Source organism: Anopheles merus, chromosome 2R (assembly GCF_017562075.2).
Source record: "Anopheles merus strain MAF chromosome 2R, AmerM5.1, whole genome shotgun sequence".
In the NCBI taxonomy this organism is placed as follows: domain Eukaryota; kingdom Metazoa; phylum Arthropoda; class Insecta; order Diptera; family Culicidae; genus Anopheles; species Anopheles merus.
In genome coordinates, this window is record NC_054082.1 from 13,907,019 (window position 1) to 13,930,167 (window position 23,149).

The window sequence follows — 23,149 nt, forward strand, 5'->3', positions numbered from 1 at the left end:
GGCTGAACCCTCTCTTATAAACCAAATCCAGAGGCCGCTTGTTTACGTTTGCCGCATCTGACACGACATAAACAATACAAAACTTTACCGGGATCACGGCTTGCAGAAAGTTTGCAATAAAATCATGAATTTAGAACCAATTAACAACGCTCTCTCTCAGTTGCGCGTGTTGCGCTCGAGTGTAGGTCAAGTGTTCGAAACGCTTGGCACAGGAGTGCGTGCAGACCATGGCGAAGAGGGCAAGGAGCAGAAGTTTCTTCAAGAGCTACAGGAGCTACTCAACTCGGTTAACGCTAATCTCAAGTAAGGATAGCTTGTGAGAGAAAACTGGAATACACATTACTCATGCATGCTGCCGGTACCGTTTTCAGAGACTTTGAATCCTGCATAAACGATCTAACGCCACCCCAGACGCCGCTGACCCTTGCCAACTCGGCATACCTGTCGCTGGAGACGAACCTCGAACGGCAGGCACTGTATCCGCACCTGGTGCAGAGCTACAAATGGCACGACAAGCTGCACGAGTACAGCACCTTCGCCTCGACGCTACTGCAGCAGAACTCGCTGAAACGCTCGTACTACACCAACACCAAGCGCCGACGGTCGCTTCCCTCGAGCCATCTGGCCACACCGCAAATGGTGGAAAATCTGATCGGTAGCATACATTACAACAACATGAACCTGAAAATTGCACGCCCCTTTATGACGAATGCAATTTTACACGTAAGAACCCACCGTAAACTAAGCGGTGTAGTGGAATTGCAATACATTTTCGGGCGCATTTCAGATAACCATTGCCCGTGTGCTGCGCGCTGCAGTCATACTGAAGGGACTGCTGATCGAATGGGTGACGGTGAAAGGGTACGAGGAGTCACTGCTGGACGGGGTCGATGAGCAATGGACCGAATCGAGACATCAGGTATTCCGCAAGGTGCAGGATCATGCACATTCGGCAATGTTGCACTTTTTCTCACCCACACTGCCGGAGCTGGCCATACGCAGCTTTATCGTAAGTGTATGCGCGCGTACCACAAAGGTCAAACGATTATTTTGATATTTTGTTTTTTCCTTTCAGACATGGTTCCGAAGCTACGTAACCCTTTTCGCTGATCCGTGTAAAAAGTGTGGAAAACATCTGCACAATACACTTCCACCGACCTGGCGCGATTTACGAACGTTGGAACCGTTTCACGAAGAATGTAAGCAGTAACAGCGGAAGCTCGAGTGAAGTAGATTACAGCATACATGGGCGTTCGCTATGGACTGGACATAGTACTCCGTGCCAGTTATCACGGCGTCTGAACGGGTGGCATTTTTCGGAATAAAACAAATTCCATGCAGTAAAATCAATCATGATAAGCTCGTTTTCGGATTCCATTCCAAACTGCAAGAAACACACAAATACGAATACGAATGAATTTCCCTTCCACAATAGTAACAAAAGATTTATTTTTGTAGTGTATCCCTTGCAATATGTCCGTTTTTCGTTTTATTTCGTTCGTAGTATAAGAATAACTCCATTTTGGCCCCTTCGTATTGGGGACGATTTTTCACTAAAATTAATCATTATTGTCGTACTTTGTGCAACATGGACCATCTAAACCGATTCGATCCGCGATGGATTAATGAATAGTGCTTAAGAAAAAAGACAATGCAATAGCACAGCTAACAATTGCTTAATCCTTCGTACCGATTAACCAATCGACAATTGGTCTAGCCCTGCCTTGTGCATTCCCGCGATCGAGGAAGAAAACAGGAATAAATAGTTCTGCCTAACGTTCCCTTCAACCTGCTCAATTGGTGGTTGCATTGTTTTAATACCCTACTTTTACAATATAACTTTGTCCTGTTAGTTTGTAGTTCAATGTTTACATATACACACACACTAACAATTTTAATGCTGATTACGGATTATGTCCTCCTCCTTCGCGTTGTTCGGTGGCGGCCTATGCCCGTCTATGTGATTCTAGAGCACCGCGCTCGTATCTGACTAGTGCACATGATGCCTGCGTGTGCGCCATTATATGTGCGTATTGTTTCGCGGGTCCCGTAATCCTCACGCCAAACGATAGCACCGGGCGGCGGCGGCGGCAGCGGCGGGGTATTTTGACCATGTATTGCTTATATACAAATATTGCGTATCCTGTTGATTTGCACTGGAATGGTGACATCGTGTATTTGGGACACACGTTTCCCCTCCCTCGCCGATCAAAGCTCGGTCGTGATTTCGTCCTGGGGCCGGAAGCCCAGCTTAAAGAACTCGTCCTGCAACCAGAGCGAACTGTCGTTCATCCCGGACGTGGACAGGTACGTGCGAACGTGATCGAACGTATCGTCGAACGGATTGTTGCCACCACCTCCACCGCCACCGCCACCACCACCGCTCCCACTAACGACGCCGGTCGTCGAGTGGTGGTTTGAGCTGGTGTCGGTCGTGTGTGACGATCGTTCGTCAAACTCGTGCAAACTGATCAGCGAACCGAGGAAGTGGTGCGTGGTCTGCATCGACGGCAGTGTGCGATGTTTCTGCAGCTGGATCAACTCCGGCTGCAGCAGGTTGCGCTCGTTCTTCTGGCTCAGGCTGGGCGATAGGTCCGTGCCCGGCGCACCACCGTGCTGGTGGTACGATGCCGACTTGAAGGTGGAATGGTCCGACGCACCGAGCCGTGGATCGGACGCAGACGGTTGCTGCAGAAACTCGATCAGCTGCGCCAGCTCGGGCTTGTAGCGGTCGAGCACACGTTCGGCCCACACGTACAGCCGCTGCCAGTCGTGCGGTGGCGCATTGATCAGCTCGATCGGTTTGTTCAGCAGGATCAGTATTTTGGCGAGATCGCGTACCACCGGATGGTACGTGGCAGCGCCGGCACTGTCACCGGCCAGGTGCAGCTTCCGTATCTGGCGCCGCGTGTCGTTCAGCATCTGCAGGAAGTATTCCGCCTGCGGGCGCAGCTCGTCCAGCTGGCGCAAGAACTCAAGCCGGTCGATGTTTTCGTCGATGAACGATTCGCGGTACTTTTTGCGCTTCTGGCGTCGTCGCAGGATGGCCAGCGCACCGAAAATCAGCACCACGCACAGGATCGCCCCAGCAACGATGCCGACGACGGCGGCCAGGAACGATCCCGACATCCCGACCGGATGGCAGACGCGGCCCATGTACTCGCTGCTCGTAGACCACTGTGCGCCGTACCCGCTCGGGCACTCCGACAGACATTCGCCGGTGTCGATGCGCAGCACTTCCGTACACTTGACGCAGCCCGTATCGGTGCAGCGGACACATTGCTCGTGAAAGCGGGTACAGTCTGCAAGTGAACGAATGAGAAGAAGCGTTAGATTTGCTTACAAACAAACCATGATCTTTACAAAGGTCATTGTTTAATAATTAAATTAATCCTATTTGCGACACCCCTCCAATCGCTCCAAACGACTTAGCATTTCAAAGCAGCCGATATCTCTTTATCCAATGCCAGACGATGTAGTATGTTGAACACGATTGATGTACGTTATTTCCTTTTCAATTTTCAAACCTCTATCGATATTCAAACAAATACTACGTGGGCAGCGTGATCGCCTGCCATCGATCGAGGTCTGGAGAAATATTGGCATACATTAGCGTCAGCTTTAACTATGCAATAAAAATGGTTTAACGACGCGTTTAAATCTTCGCAGGTGGTCGACAAATTTCGGGGCTTGCGAAGGATTACTTGGTAGATATAAGCCCACTATTTCCGAATGAAAAGAACATGTATAAATATTATTTAAATTTATGTTGTGATATTGATGCAGCGATACGTAACGCATCTCGAAGGTCCTCATAAACTTCGGAGCACGGACACGGAAGGGGTAACTGCTTCCTAATCTTTCCTGGTTCTGAGCCAGAGACGCAAACCTATACGAGTCCTGTAACTCAGAGGCGAAAGAGACCCTAAGAGGTCCAAAACCTCTTTAATCTTTTTAACAACAACAACAACAACAACAACAACAACAACAACATCAGTTCTGTCCTGTAACTGATTATGGAGTATCCCAGGTCCGAGTCCGGATATGATTCTAATCCAATTCTGAACAGTGGATGGGGGGCATTTAAGTAATTCAGGGTAGAGAAATTCAAAGAACAAAGTCCAGAAGATTTGTGGAAGAATGTCAGAAACAATTCAGGGATACATTAAACTCCAATTTTTGTAGCTATTAGAAGAACATGAAAACCAAACTCAAAGTTTATGGTAAACTTGCAGCATTGTATTTTATCTAGATTAGGCAACAAAGCATGGACTTACGTTGAGAAACTCACCCAGAGAGCAGAAATACCCCGGCTGCACTTTACAATGAAAAACGAAAGCACCGTATAAAGCTATCGTGCTGCAAAAGTAGCTTCGCGATTGCCCTGCAGCTCTTACGAAAACCAGTCGAAACTTATCGACAATTATTGTCTACCGCACATCTACCTTCTGGGCTCCGGCGCGGCAGGCTCACGCCAGTTCCCCTTTTTGAAAGGCGGACACAATTGAGATTCGAGTGCAACGATAAACCGAAATCCTCCTGACCACTTGTAACGCGCACCGCCACCCGACACGAAGACACGAAGTGTATGCGCTCCTCCTTGCGGCGGCAATGGCAAGCGTTTGAATGCGAACATCTCGAATGCAGACGCCAACCAGTGGTGGGTACGTGTGCAGTGTACAATGATGTAATTTCCGAGCGCCTGCTAACGATCGATCAGGTACCGGTGGTCGATCGGTAAAGATGAAACTAAAAGAGCTCCCTTACATTTCCCAACCCTCGGTGGAGGGGTGGTTAATCAACTGTCTGTACACAAGAGTGCCTAATGTGCAAATAAGGTATAGGAGATGATCCCTTTTCCCAGTGTGCGATGCATCGCGGCGTCTCAAGGGAGCTCCTTCGGTAGGAAAGCGGATACGTCGCTTTACGTAAAACGAACAGCGGGTGAGAGCCTGGCAAGATGAGTGCTTTTTGAAGGAGATCCACATCGATAAGGGAAAGCTAGGGCTCACTTCCAGTAACAGCCTACTTCGAACGGCTATGCGGAGTATTACACTACCGAAGTAGGGAAGTGGAGATCGATCGCTTAGCGTGCGGACGGTGGGGCTTGAGCGAGTTCAACGTTTGCTAGTCGTGATCGGCTTGTTTGCATTAAGCGATCTCATGTAACACCAGCGCACTATTGACATACGCCTTGGGGCAGGATAAGCTACAACGAGATCGCTACTATAGAGTGTGCCGAGTTCTAGCTAGCCTCTACTAGTGTGTTTGTATCGCCTAGCGTCGCCTTTCGGAGGATGCAATTACTGTTAATTATCTCGAGCCAGCTGCCCGACTTGCAATTCCACACGACGCTCTGACCCTTTCAGCCGGTGAAATTGCGCTCTGCTTGCCTTGCCCGTGACCGCTAACGAGGTGATCCTCTGGCCCCGTTACACATACCGCAATATGTGGGTCAGAGCTAATATTCAGTAAACGTATAAACATCTCATGCATTGTGGGTTTGCATTTTTTGAATAAAAAATGCAAGAAATATACTGGAATGCGTTACATTCACCTGTTTCAATCTTGTTTTCTAACTGATGCAAAGCGTACTTTTGTTCCTGTTTCTAACGTCTGTTGCGCTTGCTGCAATGCTTCGATGTTGAGCATCTCATAGCTGCACCACTGCAGGTTATGGCCGTGTACGCTCAAGCTAGAACATACCACACACATTGGTCGCAATGGTGGTGGTACGCCGGTGGCCAAAAGTTCGCATGCTGCACACAACAGCATCACAATTCTAGCGCTGCCTCAGGGAACCGGTTTAATTCGCTTAGCAGCACAAACACACACACAAAGAAACAGGCCGTAAAGAGTCCTCCTCGCCGACCTCAAGACCTCTTCGCAGGGTTCGCTTAGGTTCCTGGGTTGCAACGTCTTTTTCGTCGCACACAATAATGGGCCCCCGTCTTGGTGGTGATGCAGTTCAGAGGGAAATAATGCATCCCGAGTTTGTCCTTCTCATTCTCTCTCTCTCTCTTACTCTCTCTCTCTCTCTCTCTCTCTCTCTCTCTCTCTCTCTCTTTCTCTCTCTTTCTCTCTGCTCTTATGCGGTCGGTCCAGAGTTCTAGCAAAACATGCCGAATACAGCACCGATGCACAGCCAAAATGGTCGACATTATTGCACCGCCCGTGAATGTGTTTGTACGTGTATGCAAGGCTCGGGGCAATTACTGTAAATGATGCCCGATGCACCGGAGCAAATTTTACCCTTTTGCACATGAATCGACGGCAATGCATCGGGGTAAAACGCAATGAAAGGGGAGAACGATAGAAAGAGATCGAAAGAAGCGCGTAATTTCCAATAGCGTGCACCTTTTTAAGCACTTCCCGTCACGGATGATTCAGAAGCAGGTTTCTGGCTTAAGCGCAGCATCCCGCATCTTGAAGGACATACCCCGTACCGGCGGCAGCAACCGCACCGCAGTAGTAGGAGGTTGTTTGTTACTTTTTTGTTTATTTTTTTGTGTTTTGTATTTTTTGTAAGTGGGCAAAGCAAAAAGAGCATTATACCAGTAAGATGATCACAAACACTATAATACTGCACAAATCCGTAAAAAACCACACGCCTCACTCGCAAATGCTCATCGGATGAGTCAGATAGCACACCGCCGGTGTTGTGTCGTGCGTTCGTCCCCGTCGACCGAGCCCGACGTCTTCATTGCTTCCTTATTGCTTCCCTCCCTTTGGGGATGTAGGTGCTGCAATGGTGCTGCGCGCTGTTCTCGGGGGTTGGGTGGGTGTTGCACTGGGCTCTAACTTGGCCAGACACAAACTTGTGTAGTGCCAACGAACACCTTGCACATGAAGAAATTGAATGATTATTAGCAATAAAACACGAACCACACTAGCCGAGTCATGGAAGACGCTGGTATGGGGAACCAACCGAACATGTAAAGAACAAAGACACACGCCAGTGCAAACATAGCACGCCTTCAACAAACACGCCTGTTGGTGATGTTTCTGGTGGGGCTGGTGGTCGAGGAACACTGTTCCAGCTGTTAGACACTTAACATTTAAAAGCGCTGGTTAAGTATTTATAGGGAAGTAATCATCATTTCCTGTCTGCACACATTATCACACACACGCACAACAGCAGCATAAGATTCTACATAAGACAGAGGGAGGGCAGCTTAAATCCCCAACGAGGATCAGATCGCGTGGAATAATAATGTCAATTTTTTATTACATTCCTACGATCGTGTCTCACATGCAAACATGTGCACACACAAACAGAACAGTTTCCATCCCGAGTTTAATGCTCCTCCTGCTGCTTGCACAGCACAGCATCACCACATAATAAATGCAACTACAATGCAACGCCATTCATTTCAAAACACACACACACACACACACACACACACACACACACACACACACACACACACACACACACACACACACACACACAGCAATAGCGATCGGATGCCTGACAGTAAGGCGCAGATGAATGAACTCCGAAGCGAAGGATGGGTCCAGGGGTTCCTGCCGGTGCTGCTGCTGCTGTTTTAACGAATGCGGGCGGCAGAAATGATGAATTTGATATCTTAATCAAATTGCGCGGTTTTCTCCCTCGTCCGCATCCGTCTATGACACACCCAGCGAGCCAATCCTGCCAGCCAGCCAGCGAGACTGCATTCTGGTGAAATTGTTGCCTCTCCTCCACGCCATCCCTCGCCGAGCCGACGGTGTGACAGTGTTAAGATTCTAGAGTTACAACCGCAGCGTGCGCTCGTTGAAGAGCGCTGTCGTTTAAATCATTAAACCCCAACCAACCTCGCTTACTGAACTTTCTAAATGTCATTAAGTTGTTGTTGCTGGCGACCGAAAACCGCAACCGTGAAAGTGACTGAGAACTGAACTTGTTACTCGGGCAGGCCGCCGGTGAGGTTCGTGTTACAGAATCGAATATGACAAATTGTGATGGCGGGGGTTGAGGCACCCAGCTCGGCCTGGTTCGCCGCACGATTGGCTTCACAAACAAACGACAATGATTTCACGCCAAACATCGTTGTGAGCGGTGTGACACCTTTAGTGTTAGATGATTCCACCAAATGTCGGTGCCAATTCCCCGATTGCTTCAATCCTGGAAAGCTTCTGCCCATATGCTGACAGCGTGCAGATGTCTTCAATTATCGTCTCATTATCACAATAACGTGTGCTCCCTCTCACCCATCCCAGCCAGATAGCTAAACAACTGGCACCCAAACATGACACTTAAAAAATGGCTCTCCATATTTGTCCTCGGCGTGCCGCTAGATCCGACCCCGTGTGGCGTGCGAATTTTTGGCGAATGCCTTCTCTAACGACATTTTGAACTGCTAATAAGGTGGAGGGGGCAGAGTGCGAGTGCACCAAACCCCGAGCAAGTCGTTTCTCTCCAACCCCCATGGCGAGAGGTGTCATTTTTTGCTTCGTTTCATTTATTGTTCGCACTTCGACGCTTTGCCGCAGTGAATGAATTGCGGTGGGTGGGAAAAGCTTTCGCAAGGCGGAAACGGAGGAAAGAAAGCCGTGGGATTCTGCACAACTCCATTCAACAACGCCAACGTAGCATTAACCACCCTCTGCGCCATTCTTCGCTAGCCGAGTGAGTGTGCACGGTGACATAAATTCGATTCAATGGTTGTCGTCCACCATCCAATACGGGATGGAGGTGAGAAGGTGGTGGTTATCCTGGGCCGACCGAAACCGACTAAACCGAAAGCTTATCCCGCGTGATGGCGTGTGTACCCGCCAGCCAGGGCTGGGCAAGTAGTACCCGTGCAAGCGGCTGCGCCGTGAGTGTTCGGCTCTGTGCGTCAATCAGCTGCACGTGGGAAGATTTCCGTCCCCGAAGTGTCACCTCTTGCCGCGTCGGAACCACAGCCTACTGCCACGTACCGAGTGAAATGTATTGCCGGGAAAGAGTTGCAGGAGAGAGAGGTGGGAGGCACAATTCATTCGCAGTCATCCACCGGAGGCCGAAGATGCTTTCGAATCGAGTCAAACCAGAATCCAACGAAGCTGTATGCGCTTGCGTCGATCAATGCGCGAGCAGAGAGTGATCTTAAATGTGTGCGTTAAAGATAATATGCAAATCATGATCAGCAATCGGCAGTTCAGATCCTCCCGTCCTGAATATGACGGAGATGACCGATCAAATTAAAGCAAACCACCGGAGCACCATAACTCAGCATGACTCCGTCAGCAACAACAACCACGCGGTGGCACGATGAATATGCACTTATTAAGCAGGATTATACATACACAGCTTGTCCGTCTGTGGGAGTTTGCATTGCAAACTTCACCTGATCCCGGCACGGCGGTGACATGACACAAATGAACCGTATGACCTGCAGGGAAGGATATATGCACACACGGTGCAGTTTGGTCACATTGAATAGGCTTTACACGCTTGTAGCGTCTCGGCACACGTTGCGGCCCTTTCACCCTCATTTCCTATGCTCCGTGTGCTACTCCGTTTCGCCCAACGTCCGTGTCTGTTGATATGTTAATGAGCAGGGAATTATCTGCGGCAACACATCTTCACAAAAGCCCCAGTACACTCGGCTCAGCGCAACGTATGGCGGTTGTTCATTTTTATTGTTATTTGCAGTCTTAAACTGTCTCAAGTTGTGCGATTTAGTTACGCTCCGTCGTTGTTGTTGTTGTGCGGTGCTGCTCTTTGTGAATCATGGCCGCGATTTGCAGGAGGAACGTGCAACGCATACAACCTTCTGGGGTATGGTCTTGTGCATGTCCTAGTTCCGCAGAGTCCGTTGTCGGTGTGCTTCTACAATATCTTCTTCTGCATAGAGGCCGCGCTTCACCAACCGCCACCACCACCATCACCAGAGCTCGTAAAAATGTTTATTTATTGGCAAACTTCATAACTGCCAATGGCAAATGTAATAAGTGCCTGGAGTACGGGCACTACCACTCATAGCAACCAGTACGCAACCTACAACACAGGCACACCACTTTGCACGACGACAACACTCGAAGCAATCGCTCGTTGTGAACAGAGTTGCTGCATGCATTTTTTGAACGGAACGATTGAGGGAGACCCACCAAACACTGTGGACTGGCAGGGCCGGAGAAGGAGGAGAGGGCAGCGTCCCGCAAATGCAAAGTTAAATCACACACACACACACACACACACGAACACACAACCATCCGTGCAGAGACACCGTTTATGAATGAAATTAAGATTAAGATTATGGAGTCCGTGTAACGCGTGGGTTGTTTACTTCATCGAAGAATCTTGTTCCGTGCCACACTACCACCGCACAGCTGTCCGCGCTCAAGCAACCGGAACCGGTTCTGGTGGCAAGTGCAGCAACATAGAAGGGAAGGGTTTCCTCGAAGCAGCACTACTACTGCGCACTAGAAATATGTGATAGCACACAGCCTGTCACAGGTAAGGATGCATCCCGTGACAGTTATGAGATACAGCCAGCATCTCCCGTAATATCGCTCGCAACAATGTTTGCGGCAAGGGCCCAATATCGTCCTACGATTAGGGCCCCAAAGGGAGCCCTGCTCCTTCTAGGTAGCAGCATCATTAGGTATTATCTGCAAAAGGGACAGAATTGCCCATCAGACAGCAGCAGCTGGCGTGTGGGCTGGCGTCCGTGCATAATGTGGGAACCACTTTGCAATAACTTACACAGTAGTTCTTGCCTGCGGGATGTCCAGATTGTGGATGACACCGGAGCAAAACAAGTAGATGTTGACTACACAAAGGTTGCTGACTTTGCTACAAAGAAAGCAAGTGTTGCAACAAATACCACCCATCTGTATACCGATTTGAGGAGTCGTTCTCGTGGTACAGCTGTCAAATATATGTCTAAATGACATGCACGTTCCAGGTTCCAATCTAGTATATACTAAGGCTTTCTGGAGAGCATCGCTAGGACTTTTGTAACCATCTTCATGATCCACAATATGGCCCTATTAAACGCAGACACCAACCTAACACACAATCCTATGCGGGCCCTAACTAATGGAAGACACCTGAGATCCAATGGATGACACAGGGGAGTTCGTCGACTAAATTCTAACACTGCATGATGAATCATAGACGAAATAAATGCAGCAACGAACACATATCTACAGACCATATTTTGTGTATCTTTTTCCCACTCTTTCACGTGTTATAGTGTCATAATATGTGGAAAAAGCCTGCGCAAACCACTGAACCTGCATCCGTGGCTCCAGCACCACACGATCTACCCCGCGTCACGATTGACCGATTCCATGCGAAAAAGGATCGCCAAAAACAAAACATCCGCATAGCATCTCAAACAACCTAAGCAAAACGAAACGGATCCGTCCGTATCGGATGTCACCACTCGATCGATCGATAGACAGGCGATCGACTTTTGTGCCAAACGTTTTCTTGCCTGCGCACCCCGTATTAAGTTTCCCTGCGGGCGCTCCCGGAAGGGCATGCAAAGTGAGCGTTTCTTCCGCTGAAAATTGATCAAACAAATCCGGCCAGTCTTGGATGAATGATCAGCCAACCCCGCCAAAGCGTGTGAGGGTGGATTTGAGAGACGTGGCAAAAAAAAAGGTTCCAGGCACCGTGTAGAAACACAACATCAACCATTCAACACACGTTCATCGTGTGGCGGTGTGGTTCGTCAGTAACCTTCGCCAGGGATTCGGGTACAATATTTTAAAGTGAATTTCGTCACGGAAGGTTTTTGCTCTCTTCTGCTATGTAGTACCGCCGCAAAGGAAGTCACCGAGACATTGTGCGCGAGGTTCGAATATTTTGTTTGCCACTGATAATGGCGAACCCAAAAACCTTCACCAAAACGTTTCCAAACAGATAGCGATCACTGACGTGTGTGGCTGATAGCAAAGTAATGCTGCATTAGCTCATCTGATGAGCATGCCCGATTGTTCTGGATTCGGACTGTCACTGCTTATCGCCCTCAAAGGTTGTTTCCCTTTTTGCAGCAGCTCAAGAAATGCCTTCCTACTCCCTGCAAACTGATTTATTACAGAAGCAAATTTACGACAACGCTAATTAACCGACCGAGCATACTTGACAGGATTTCACTTCCCATTTTTCTACCGAGCACCCCTCCCCCCGCACGGCGTGTGTGTTTGTGTATGCAGTGATAAAATGCAAATTCAATATACACCAACAAAACGCCTTTCTTCCTCGCCGTAGCATAACACCACCACACCACGCATCGCTCTCGTTGCTTAATGTTTCCTTGTACGGCAAATGATCATGTGATTATAATAATCATTATTATCACACACACACACACACCCATCTTGTTTTATGCAGATTCGTTTCTTGCTCGCTTGTTTTTTTTTCTTCTGCTCTTCACACTCCACGTTTCCTATTGCTCTCCACCACAGTCATCCTCAGCTCCACTTCATAACGATATTTAATCGGAAATAATGCCTCCCCTGCTCAATTACCCACCAAACCGCCGGTGCCGCAGAGAGCATCGTGCGGTGTAATCATGGTGAGAAATTCCGGTCACAGAGTCCGGCTCGGGTCGGAAAAGCCTCCAGACCCGACTGTGGTGGTCATCTCGGTCGACTCGCCATGCGTAAAGAAGGAAAAAAAAACTAAGAAACCGAAACCAGGTCAGACACGTTGTGTTACGCGGCGATACTGCTTGCGGCTCGGTCGCCGTAGCCACACACACACACACACACACACACACACATCCTTCGTAACCCTTTGCGCGTTTTGGCTCGTGTCGCGCGCGCTCCGCATGGCCCGTCCGGGAAACACGCGGCGCGATAGTACGCAAGCGGATAACTATTCCTCGGCAGCGGGGTGGCGGCACGAGGTCCTCGCTCGATAGTGATTATTATGTAAGTCGGTCGCGCCGGACCAATTGCGTTCTGGACCACTACTAGGGGGTGTCTGTGCATTTCCTTCGCTATGCATTTACGTGCAGCTGTTGCGCCGACGTTGACCCACTATTGTCATCTGTGTCGGGGTGCGTGCGCGCGGCATCTTCCGGCAGCATGACTGCTCGATGGCAGACTACTCCAGGTACGGGCACGGTGTGGTAGACAAGTACGATTTTCCCGCTGGGCACCAGCGCTAATTTGACAGCTGACGCGATCGCGATCGTGAGCGAATAAAGATCGATCCCTACATTCACGGCTGCCCAAGATGCAGATCAACGGTGGTGTGGATATCGTGTCAGTAGGCCACACTTAGTGTATCCCGTGCATCTTGAAGGCAAGCCCAGAAGTCTGGAAATGTGTGTTTTTTTAAATTATTTACCATTAAATACCCCCCCCCCCAACCTTCTCTGTACCAGCAGCGGGAGACACATTGGGCGGAAAGAAAACAACGCACGATAAATTTACATCGATTAATAACCGTGCACAGCGGTTCATCTTCGTCTTTGTTGGATGTGACAGTCCGATGGTAACGCTTCGTGATCTCCTGCCGTTTTGCCAGAGTCGCTTTCTTAACATCACAGTACGTTGATCAGCTTATAATTTGCGTGCATACAAAGCAAGCAACAAAAAACACGCCCCACGGTAGGTCGGTTTGCGATTATTGGATTGCGTTTTTTTGATTTCTTGACCCAGAAAGCGAGTTTCTGGACAAGTACCTCCCTCCGCCCCTCATGCTAGTGTTTTTGCTATAGTCGTTTACCGTTCTTTCCTTTGCCCCGGTAAAGTGTGGCACTATCCGGGCAGAGATTTATTTATTTCGTTTGCTTCCTTAACTACCACACATCGATATTTCAAGTGTTCCAGCTGCACGAATCGACCAACCGTTGTAGTTTCAGAGTTTATGTGCGTGCCACTCCGTAGTACCTTGTCGTGCTAATTGCAGTACGCAACATCGCGCTTTGCCTTCTCTTTTTTCTGGTGACTGTGTGTGCGAGCGCGCGCGCCCTTTGGCAAACAAAAAGCAAAAGTCCGCACTCGTCATACTCCAGCCATTGCAACGAAGCAAGAAAGCGTGTGTGCAATCAACAACCGATAAGTGAGCTTTAAACTTTCGGTTCGAAGGTATACACGGACACACAAACACACCCAAGAGGTAAAGGTATTCGATCAGACTCTGATTGCGCATGAAATACGCACCCGGTTCCACCCCGCGAGGTGATGCACAGCCTCCTCCACCAAGTAGGGGAGATAAATTATTCCCTTGAATGTGTGTACAACCAAATTCGGACGCGTCGATCCTTGTTTGGGTGTGGGGTAGATTAATGATGGCGCGAGTAATAATCCGTACCGAAATAACGTTCCGCCAGATCCTGCTCGCAGTTGCAGAAGGAAGGGAAACTCTACATTTAACCTTCAACAAAATGGTGTGGTGCCATTTTTGCTTAACTTTTGTTCAATAAGTATCATAGAAACACACAGACATACTAAATCCCAACTCTTTTCATCTCAAACAGTTTGCATGACACAGAACAAGAGGTGTTTCTCCTTTGTTTTCTCCTTCTGCGATACACATCTTCGATGCGCTTGCACTTTTGGCGAGAAAATGCGGTTAAGCGGAATGTTAATTGATTATCAGCATTATACTGGTTCGGTGCGCGCGATACTGCCTTGACGCTGGAACGCAATGACGAAACGCAAGAGCTATTTGCCATAGTTCAAGGGAGGGGATGGGGGGATGGCAGTGATCCATGATGCATTTACGTGGAATGCTTTACCTCCGCCGAACCCACACCACGTGTGAGTAGGCTTGAAATATCGCCTATGAAATGCACAGCATGGTGGGCAATCGGAACGGGGTAGCAGTAACTGCATTCTTCCAGTTCCAGCAGATTGTGTGCAAAGCTGCAAACTCGACAGTGTAACAATATCCTGTCGCATGGAACCGCTGATTGCATGTCCCGAGAGTGCCAGAAGATTTCCACTTCGCGCACACATTACTGTACACGATGGTGCGCCTTAGGCTATGCTGTAAAGCCTATCCTTGTCGACCGATTCACACCAAACGACCAAAAACATACTATTACGTCATGGCGTCCAACACCGACGGTGGACAAGTTGCTCGGCAGTCCGCAACAGCTGATCGTGCCCTACCCAGTGGACTTGGTAGTTGTCGCTCCGTCGTCGACGTGTTTGCAGATGAATAATCGATCAGACCACACGCGATCGGAGCTGACAGGGGCGTTTATGCCGTTCCTTCGACAAGACGTCAGGAGATGACGAGCCGGAGGAAACGACGACATGCCATGACGACGTTTTAGCACATTGAAATGCAAAGCCTGCGCGCCCGACACGCGTCATGGTCGCGACCTGTCCCCGCGCGTAATGATGGCAAGAAACAATGTTAATGCTGTTGTTTAGTGGAATTTTACCTCCAATCGGAACACCAAAACAACAAGGAGTTGTCGTAGAGTATAAACAGCAACAGCTGCGAGGAAAGCTTTTTTGTCTAGGTGATAAAAAGCTACAGTCATTCAACCGTGTCCCGAGGCACGTCCGATGCTATTTGTTAAGTGCATCCATAGATGTAAATAGATTCTATTTTGATGTTTACTAAATGTTGTCAGGTCAGGTATAGGTATAGTCCTCTTTTTCGTTGTGTGTATATGTTGACACGTAATTTAGGGTATTGCTGATAAATAAAAGCGTGTGTGTCTCTCCTCCATTAACTGCAGACTTAGTGCTCATTGAATATTTCACGAACAAACAAGCCTCATTGCACATTTGCAGTCATAATATGTCTAAAATTGTGAAGAGCTCTTTTCCCGCTTGACCGAGATTTGAACTCGCATCAGTTTTTTTATCTGGTTAACCCATTCCATTCGCTTACACACTCCGCTATCCGTAGTGACTGCGCGCTGTCGCACTTTTCACGAACAAAAACTAACTCCCCTGCTACAAAACACGCCGGTACAACGCAATACATGATTTGATTCATCTTTCCAATCATATATTTATCTGATACTACTACCCACCAATCACGCGAAACAACAGCTTTTGATCGCCATAAAAATCGGCTCACCAGACAAATGACATGATGATGGCGGCGATGGCGATGGCTGCTAGAGCCCGTTCCAGGTTCGCCCACTACTCAGGCATTGTGTGTGCGCGTGTGGTGAAATTCTGGCCCACTATCCCGGTATGTCTTGTCGATTACGCAAATCCTCAAAAAAAAAAACCAACGAACATACACACACTAAGCCGACAGATATTATACCTTTCGGGTTAGTTCTCCGCTGCCGCGTTGGCGTTCCAATTAAAGCGCACTGCCCACACTGAGATGATCATGCGTGTATTGGGGCGCTGTTGACAGTGCAACGCAACCGGCTGGCGGACGGATAAGATCAATTGTCATGCTACACACGCGGGGTCAAACAATTAGGAGGTCCACCAATCGTTCGTACACTGTTCAGAGCAGCACATGGAACATGGATATATTGATGAGATAAGGCCTGGCAGAGGTGGGAAATGCTACTTCGACTACACAAGGAAATATGTGTGTCACGTGAAGCTGCACGGATTAGCAAAATATTCTCGCATCACGAAGGAGAAGGTCACGGTGATGTGATGTCTATGATTTACACATTGCTTATGTAATTCTTTATGGATTTCTCCATTACCTTTCTGAGGTCACAATAGGTAACTTACGCAATCGAGTTTTAGTAAGGATCGCAATCGTAAGGGATTGGCAGAACATCCATTAAATAGCCATCAATGTCCCGGATTGTATCCACTTGCCCGTTCATCTTATTCGAAAACCAAGACGGCATCTTGTTGCCACCAGACTGCATTCTCACGGGACTTGCCCTTCGAGAGGCAACACTCTGCCGAAGCCAAAATAAACAGTTAAGCACAAAATAAGCAGCCCTCGGCTTGTTTAATGTCAACGGACACAAACGACCGATAGAAACCGTCGCCCCCTTCTGCTCCTCCGTGCCACTAAAACGACCGATACAACACATCGCGGGAACTCTGGATCTTCCTTCCCTTTTGCGTTTTGAAGCTGTGCGGTTTTGTTTGTTTTGACAAATCGCTCGTTAGTCGTCAAACTGTTGAAATTCACAAACACTCGACATCCGGAGAGGAACCGGCCGAACGGCGCAAAAAGGGGACAAACACACAGAAACACACACACGTACAACCGTACACAAGGCAATGGAGCTGGCTGCAGAGGGGTTTGGAAAAATAAATTATCAACAGCACACACCCTACTACTCTCTTGTTGTGTGTCCTGGGTGGGAGGAAAGATCTCCGAATGCATAAAACACCCCATGCGCAGTGGCGGATTTAACGGTACGCGGACTGAGCGGCCGCGGGGGGCCCCGTCAATTTAGGGGCCCCGTGAATGGTAATTCCAGCATATGCAAAAATGTGTACAGTAGTCTCATCGAAAACTTCTGTGCCCAATAGGGGCCTCATGGACGAAGAGACTCATACTTGGTGTTTAAAAATGATCTAGAGCTATCGCTTGATATATTTTTTATTATATCGTTTCCTAGACTTGAAAAAGAGATCAAGTATAATTATTCGTTGTTAGGCAGTGTGTTAGATCGTCATCCGGAAGTTTGTGATCTAGTTTATACTGTACTCTAGTTTAAATTTCCATTTACACGTTGACAACACTGTTAACAAGGCATACAAGATGCTAGGTTTAATCTTTCGACAATTCCGTGAATGTAATGATGTCTTATGTCTTAAGTCGTTGTTTACTGGTGTGCTCGTGCATGGAATATTGCTCAATTCTTTGATTTCCGAATTGTACTACGATGATTAACACAATAGAGGCAATAAAACGGAAGTTTACAAGACTTGCCTTAAAAGGCGACCAATTCGGAGGACTTAGAACCATACCAAATTATCGCTCGCGTTGCCTTCTGCTTGGCCTATAGAAGCTCAAACACCGTTTTAAGGTAAAACAGTGTGTATTTGTTGCTAAAGTATTCGTCTAAAAACGAATTAGACCTTTTTTTATTCTAGAATAGCAACATCTACGTGCCATCGAGACCTCTTCGCTCTCATAACTTGCTTGTTGGTGAGAGCAGACATACCTTATATGGATACAATGAGCCGTTACTAGCTATGTCAAGGCAATTCAATACACGGTCCTATCACTTTGATTTAATTCAAAGACCAACATTTAAAGAGAATATTTTACTAATTTACAATTTTGGCGACACCAGATTAAGGCAGATGTTAGGGGAATAAGTCAGGGATTAGGTGTTAAATAATTAATAATAATAAATTAATAAATTAAATTATTGATTAATAAATAAATTAATAACCTATCCGAGTAGTTCAGGGAACAACCCCCCCCCCCCCCCCCCCGGCAGCAAACCGTCACGCTGAGTTTAAAACAAAGCCAAGTGTAATACCCTGCCTCACCCTCGCTCGACACCAACAGGGGGCCTCAACTTCTTTTACCGCTTAGGGCCCCCGATACCCTAAATCCGCCACTGCCCATGCGTGTACGTGCACTAATCGTAGAACGTGAGGGTGTGCAACCGGATGCTTCCATTCCCTATCTGCCCTCTCTCCGTCCGTCCAAAAAAACAGTCCCCACACGCCCAGTTAGCCAATCATGCTAAGAAGGGAGAGTATTTAAAGAGTCGTCGTCGCCATCGTCGTAGCGCCGAGCTCGGTTGGTGCACGGTTCCTTGTTCGTGATCTACCGTCAAGTCGGTGCGCCAATTCAATTAGAGATGGGCGACCTATTTTCTGACCTAGTTGGAGTGCACTCCCCACAGCCTACCCGTACCACCACACCGTCGTTGCAAACTATCGAGAGCTCCCAACCCCGTCTCCATTGACTTCTAGGCTAGGTCAGCGCGCGCTACGGTTAAGTGTGCGCACGGGGGAACGCGCGTCTTTAGCAATGTCTCACAGAAAGACAGACGCTGACAGCGCAATCGTTGCCCGAGCTCTAAGTACGGTGTGCAGTTGTTGGGTGGAAAATAGTGCACTTTTCCGGCTATATGGTGATCGTTCAACAATGAACGCCGCGCTCAATGGAGATAGTGCGCGTTTCAAACGTCTTCATCTTTGCGGGCCACAGTTTTATTGACTATCCTTAATACCACCTCGAACCTGGCTTGTCGAAGCGTCAATATTGACTCGCCTGCAACCTAACGCGACGGTGCAACTTCCTCAACCGTGCTAAGGTCAAGTGGGATCATATAACAAGAGTGCGTTCACGTTCGTCTCCCCGATGTAACGGAAGCGTCCAGCAGTAAGGGTACCTTTCTAAACGATACAATAATAAACTTGAATAAACATTTAAGCAGTCCTTTACAACGGGCAATGTGTTCCGCTTTCACTGGTCAATGCAGAAACGAGCTTACACACAAATCTGCCGAATGTTACGGTACTACCGCCGCAGGTGTAGGTAGACATCATCGGCCAAGATGACACGCCTAATGGAATGACTCACAAGCACAAATGGCGTCATTATTCGGTCACTGGATTCCATTTCCGCAACGCACTGTTTAAGGCCATTGGGAAAGCAACATCGTCAAGGGTAAAAGTGTCACGATTACCGACGAAAACGACGCACATTTCACTTTGTCCAGTGACAGGTGCTTGAAATCAAATTAGTGAAGCTATTGTGCATTCTGCTAATTAAGTGATGACTGTTTGATTTAGCATTTCCCAACATTTTCCCACCGTCCTTATGCCAGCCACTGGTGTGCGCACATTATTCAAGTGTGGATTGCCCTCCCCCACTGTAAATTCAATTGGCAGATTAGCATAGCCGTGACATATTTCATCGAGCGTAGCAGCAGTGGCCACTCTCTTTCTCTCTCTCTTGTCACCGCCAGAGATAAAAGAGCCGCATAGTCCACACATAATCCGTGCCCCAAATCTGGCCTGGCATTATCTCACTCCATAAAACTGCCATCACTATTAATTTGTGCATTCTGTCCCACCGCACAGGTACTACCGCACAGATGCAACCGCTACATTCACTTTACCGCTTGCAGGATGGGGACAAGCCTCTCCTTTCCCGTAGGGTGGGCAGCTCCTGTGATGTGAGCGTTATTCGCTGCTAAAAGGTTCTCTCTGGAAGCGTTTAGCACTTCACTTATCGCGCGCCACCGACCGCCGTACGGGCTGGTACTGTGACATTCGGCCATGGAACCACGGTGTGGAACGCGCTGTAATTCATATTCATCGCTTCACACGACACAAAATGGGTGACGCAACCCGCGCCGAGAGAGCTTAAATAGCGGAGGGAGTCGTGCCGATCCGGTTGCCCATTTACACTTGCCAGAGCGAGTACTTAAATGCCACGTCTACAAAGAGCAAAAAAAAAACACACACACAAGTAATCATCGCAACCACAATCAATGTGCCCGTGCCTGAGCGTAAGTATGGATAGTTAATAAATCAAAATTTTCCGATCGCCACCGAGAGCGATTTCCGGTTCATATCTCAAGGCTTCTCCCCTCAGGGAGAGTGTGTGTACCTTCTCTGCGCACCCTACGATTGCCAGATGGGGCAATCTATTCCGCAGTTACGGTGGACACCGACAACCGCGAGGAAGGTGCTGCCCGCTCGTTGTAATTAAAACAATTCCAACCTCGCTTTAATGCGATCGCAAACGTCGACTCCGATCGTGTGTGTGTCGTACCGTTGGCAAACCTCAACTCACCCACTTCGGGCCCTTTTCAACGCGCTTCCACAATTCTCCTAGGCCTGATGGTGACGAAGTGTGAAAAACGACCAAATGACTGTCCTGATTTCTAGCAGCAACTACACGGCTCACGACGCTTTGCACTATTGATCTGCGCCTAGAATGGGAGTCAAGTCAAAGATCTTGCTAAGGTAACACCGCAGCCGGCTAGTTGTTTCGTGGACCCGCGTGGGCAGCGGTTTATTTTACTAAATTGCACATGTGTACCTGCCAACTGCACTGTGGCGTCGCGACGATCCTTTGAAGCTCACCGACATCTACAGCCGGCGGGAAGGGAGAGTTGTTGGTGCACAAGCATGCACTTTTGCGACATGCAATTACGCTCGTTTGCTTTGCATGCAGCATTTGCTTAACGGTGCGCATAATGCACGCTCCACCAAGAGGTTTAGCTGATAGCGCATGTGGTAAGATTTGAGCGATTCCCGTTGTCGCCGCTGAGCTGATGGGTTCAACTCTCCAATGAGTCTCTTGTCAAAAAAAAAAAAAAACCATGCAAAGTGACATTGTCAGCATTTACGCCTAAGCGTCGAGACATGTGAACCGTTCGCCTATCGTTAGCTTCAATTGCGTACGGCCTGCCGATAGCACGGGTGCAGCGCCGCACCCGCCAAGCAGCATCGTTTAGTATGCTAACGGCAAAAATTATGCCAACAATATGGCAGCATTGATTGCGTTCCCCAGACGCACAGCTCTATTGGCCTGCCGCTACCGATCGCGCACGGATCGGATGATCGTTGACAACTTGTTTCGTTTTGCCACACGGTTGCTGCTAATCGGCTCCCGTCAATCTTTGCGCCATTCCCTGGTAAACGGAGCGATACCGTAGTACATTGCTGACAGAATGACACACGTTTTGTCAAGCTTTACACCTCCTTTCGGTGGGCAGACGGAGGAGGAAGAGAAGGGTAATTCACAGCGGGGAACTGCGACGTAATCGCAAGCGAGCCGATTTAATCTAGCATAGCCCGTTGAAGGATATCTTGATATGGCAATCTTGCGCAGCTAAAGCGTGCAAAGCATTCATAGCCCTTCACAAGAAAGGGCCGTATAGACACAGTCCGGGGACACCCGGGGTATCACCACCCGTTTCCAGCAGTGCCGTCTCCGGCAGAGTAAACACAAAGCATGCACTTTTACAGTGCATCTGCCATTAGGCGCATCGAACGAGGAACATCCGGTGATAAGACCATCGCGAACGGCGTGCCCCCACAGCCAAACGCGTCATAAAACGATCGCTGTTTGTTGCCCGTAAATATCCACTACTGCTCTGCGCAGGGCTAATCCATTAATCAATATTATTTCCCCATCGACGTCGCATGCAAATGAATCATTGCCGGACAAATTGAAAGCAAAACGCCTATCCAAACACACGTATCGGTGAGCACAGATCATCATGAATAATCGATTAAATGTGCCGCAACGACCCGCGGGGGATCTCTCTCTCATCCGGGGTTGTCACGGCATTAGTGATGCTTTCGGAAACATGTTGCACCCCAAAACCGCCTGTCTATGGGTATCTCGGCTACAAATCATAAGCATAATCATCCACGGAATGAAATTCATTCGCCTGCCCTACGGCGACTGGTTCTCCTCCACAGCAGTGAGTGGTTGCTCGCTGTGGTTCCGCCGATCGTCACCAGTGTGGCAGCGAAAGTTAAAGGAAACAAAGTAGAAAGTAGAAGCAACAGATTATGACGCTGTCAAAACAGTGATAATTTCCTCTGCCCACGTGTCCGCGTTTCCGCCTAGGCCCTGTTCGCGTACGCTTTGTTTTCTACTCAAATTCCGTTCCGATGCCACTCACGAGACGGGGCGCGATGCATCGAAGCTGCAACAGCGGCACACACACACATAGACATAGTATGTGTGTCTTTTTAATGGATTTTAATAGACCGATTATGTTATAACTCAACCCGCGGGACGATGGGAAGTGTGTTTGTCGGAGCCGAAGCATGACCAGTTTTACAGGAGAGAGGGAGGAGGCCGATCGGTTTATGAGCATTTAAATTTTATCGATCGAACCCCTCGTTGGTTATTCAAATGGGTAAATTCTGTCAACCGCACGGTACAGCAGGTGTCAAATGCAGGCAACCAGGAACTATCGTGCATTGGCCGACCTGCACCCAAGACAAAGGACTCTGTTGCACCAGAAAACTGTCCACTGTCGACCCGGGGAGATGGCTTGGCCGGCGCACAACGACCTCCGGGATGGAATGTTGGGCGGAAATGAAGTCGGCGTGTGTTTGACAGCCAACTTTCCATCGACACCCACTTACGAGGGGGCTTGGCATAGCAGACCCATTACTTGGCGAGCCCTTCTTTTCTGGAACCGTTTTGACTGCGGCGAGCTTTTTTTCATTCCGAAAGATGCTGGAGAGAGCCATCAGCGGATACCTTGAGTGAGCACCAAATTTACGGAGAATGGCAGGCGGACGGTTCAACGTATCGGTGTGTGTGCCCGAGGGCAAGTACACAACACCAAGACCA

The 23,149-nt window shown here is 48.5% G+C and overlaps 2 protein-coding genes across 2 annotated transcripts in view; one reads left to right on the forward strand and one right to left on the reverse strand.

Annotated features, from left to right (window-relative positions):
* The first annotated feature begins 34 nt into the window (after positions 1 to 34).
* Positions 35 to 1,640, forward strand: LOC121588885 (mediator of RNA polymerase II transcription subunit 27). The gene is made up of 4 exons (XM_041907320.1): positions 35 to 303; positions 372 to 723; positions 788 to 1,009; positions 1,076 to 1,640. The coding sequence occupies exons 1-4, from the start codon at positions 125 to 127 to the stop codon at positions 1,208 to 1,210; spliced, it is 888 nt and encodes a 295-aa protein (XP_041763254.1). The 5' UTR covers positions 35 to 124; the 3' UTR covers positions 1,211 to 1,640.
* The window catches only part of LOC121588882, a 39,510-nt gene continuing 17,769 nt past the window's right edge, over positions 1,409 to 23,149 (reverse strand). Inside the window, exon 2 of the mRNA XM_041907318.1 lies at positions 1,409 to 3,302. Within this exon, the coding sequence (XP_041763252.1) occupies positions 2,209 to 3,302 (1,094 nt within the window). The 3' untranslated portion in view covers positions 1,409 to 2,208. The remainder of the gene's footprint in view (positions 3,303 to 23,149) is intronic.

Bases quoted from the DNA above. Each gene is read 5' to 3' on its own strand.
- LOC121588885 (XM_041907320.1), top strand. From the start codon at position 125: ATGAATTTAGAACCAATTAACAACGCTCTCTCTCAGTTGCGCGTGTTG. The intron at 724-787 runs GTAAGAACCCAC...GGCGCATTTCAG, and splicing joins TGACGAATGCAATTTTACAC to ATAACCATTGCCCGTGTGCT. The intron at 1,010-1,075 runs GTAAGTGTATGC...TTTTCCTTTCAG, and splicing joins TGGCCATACGCAGCTTTATC to ACATGGTTCCGAAGCTACGT.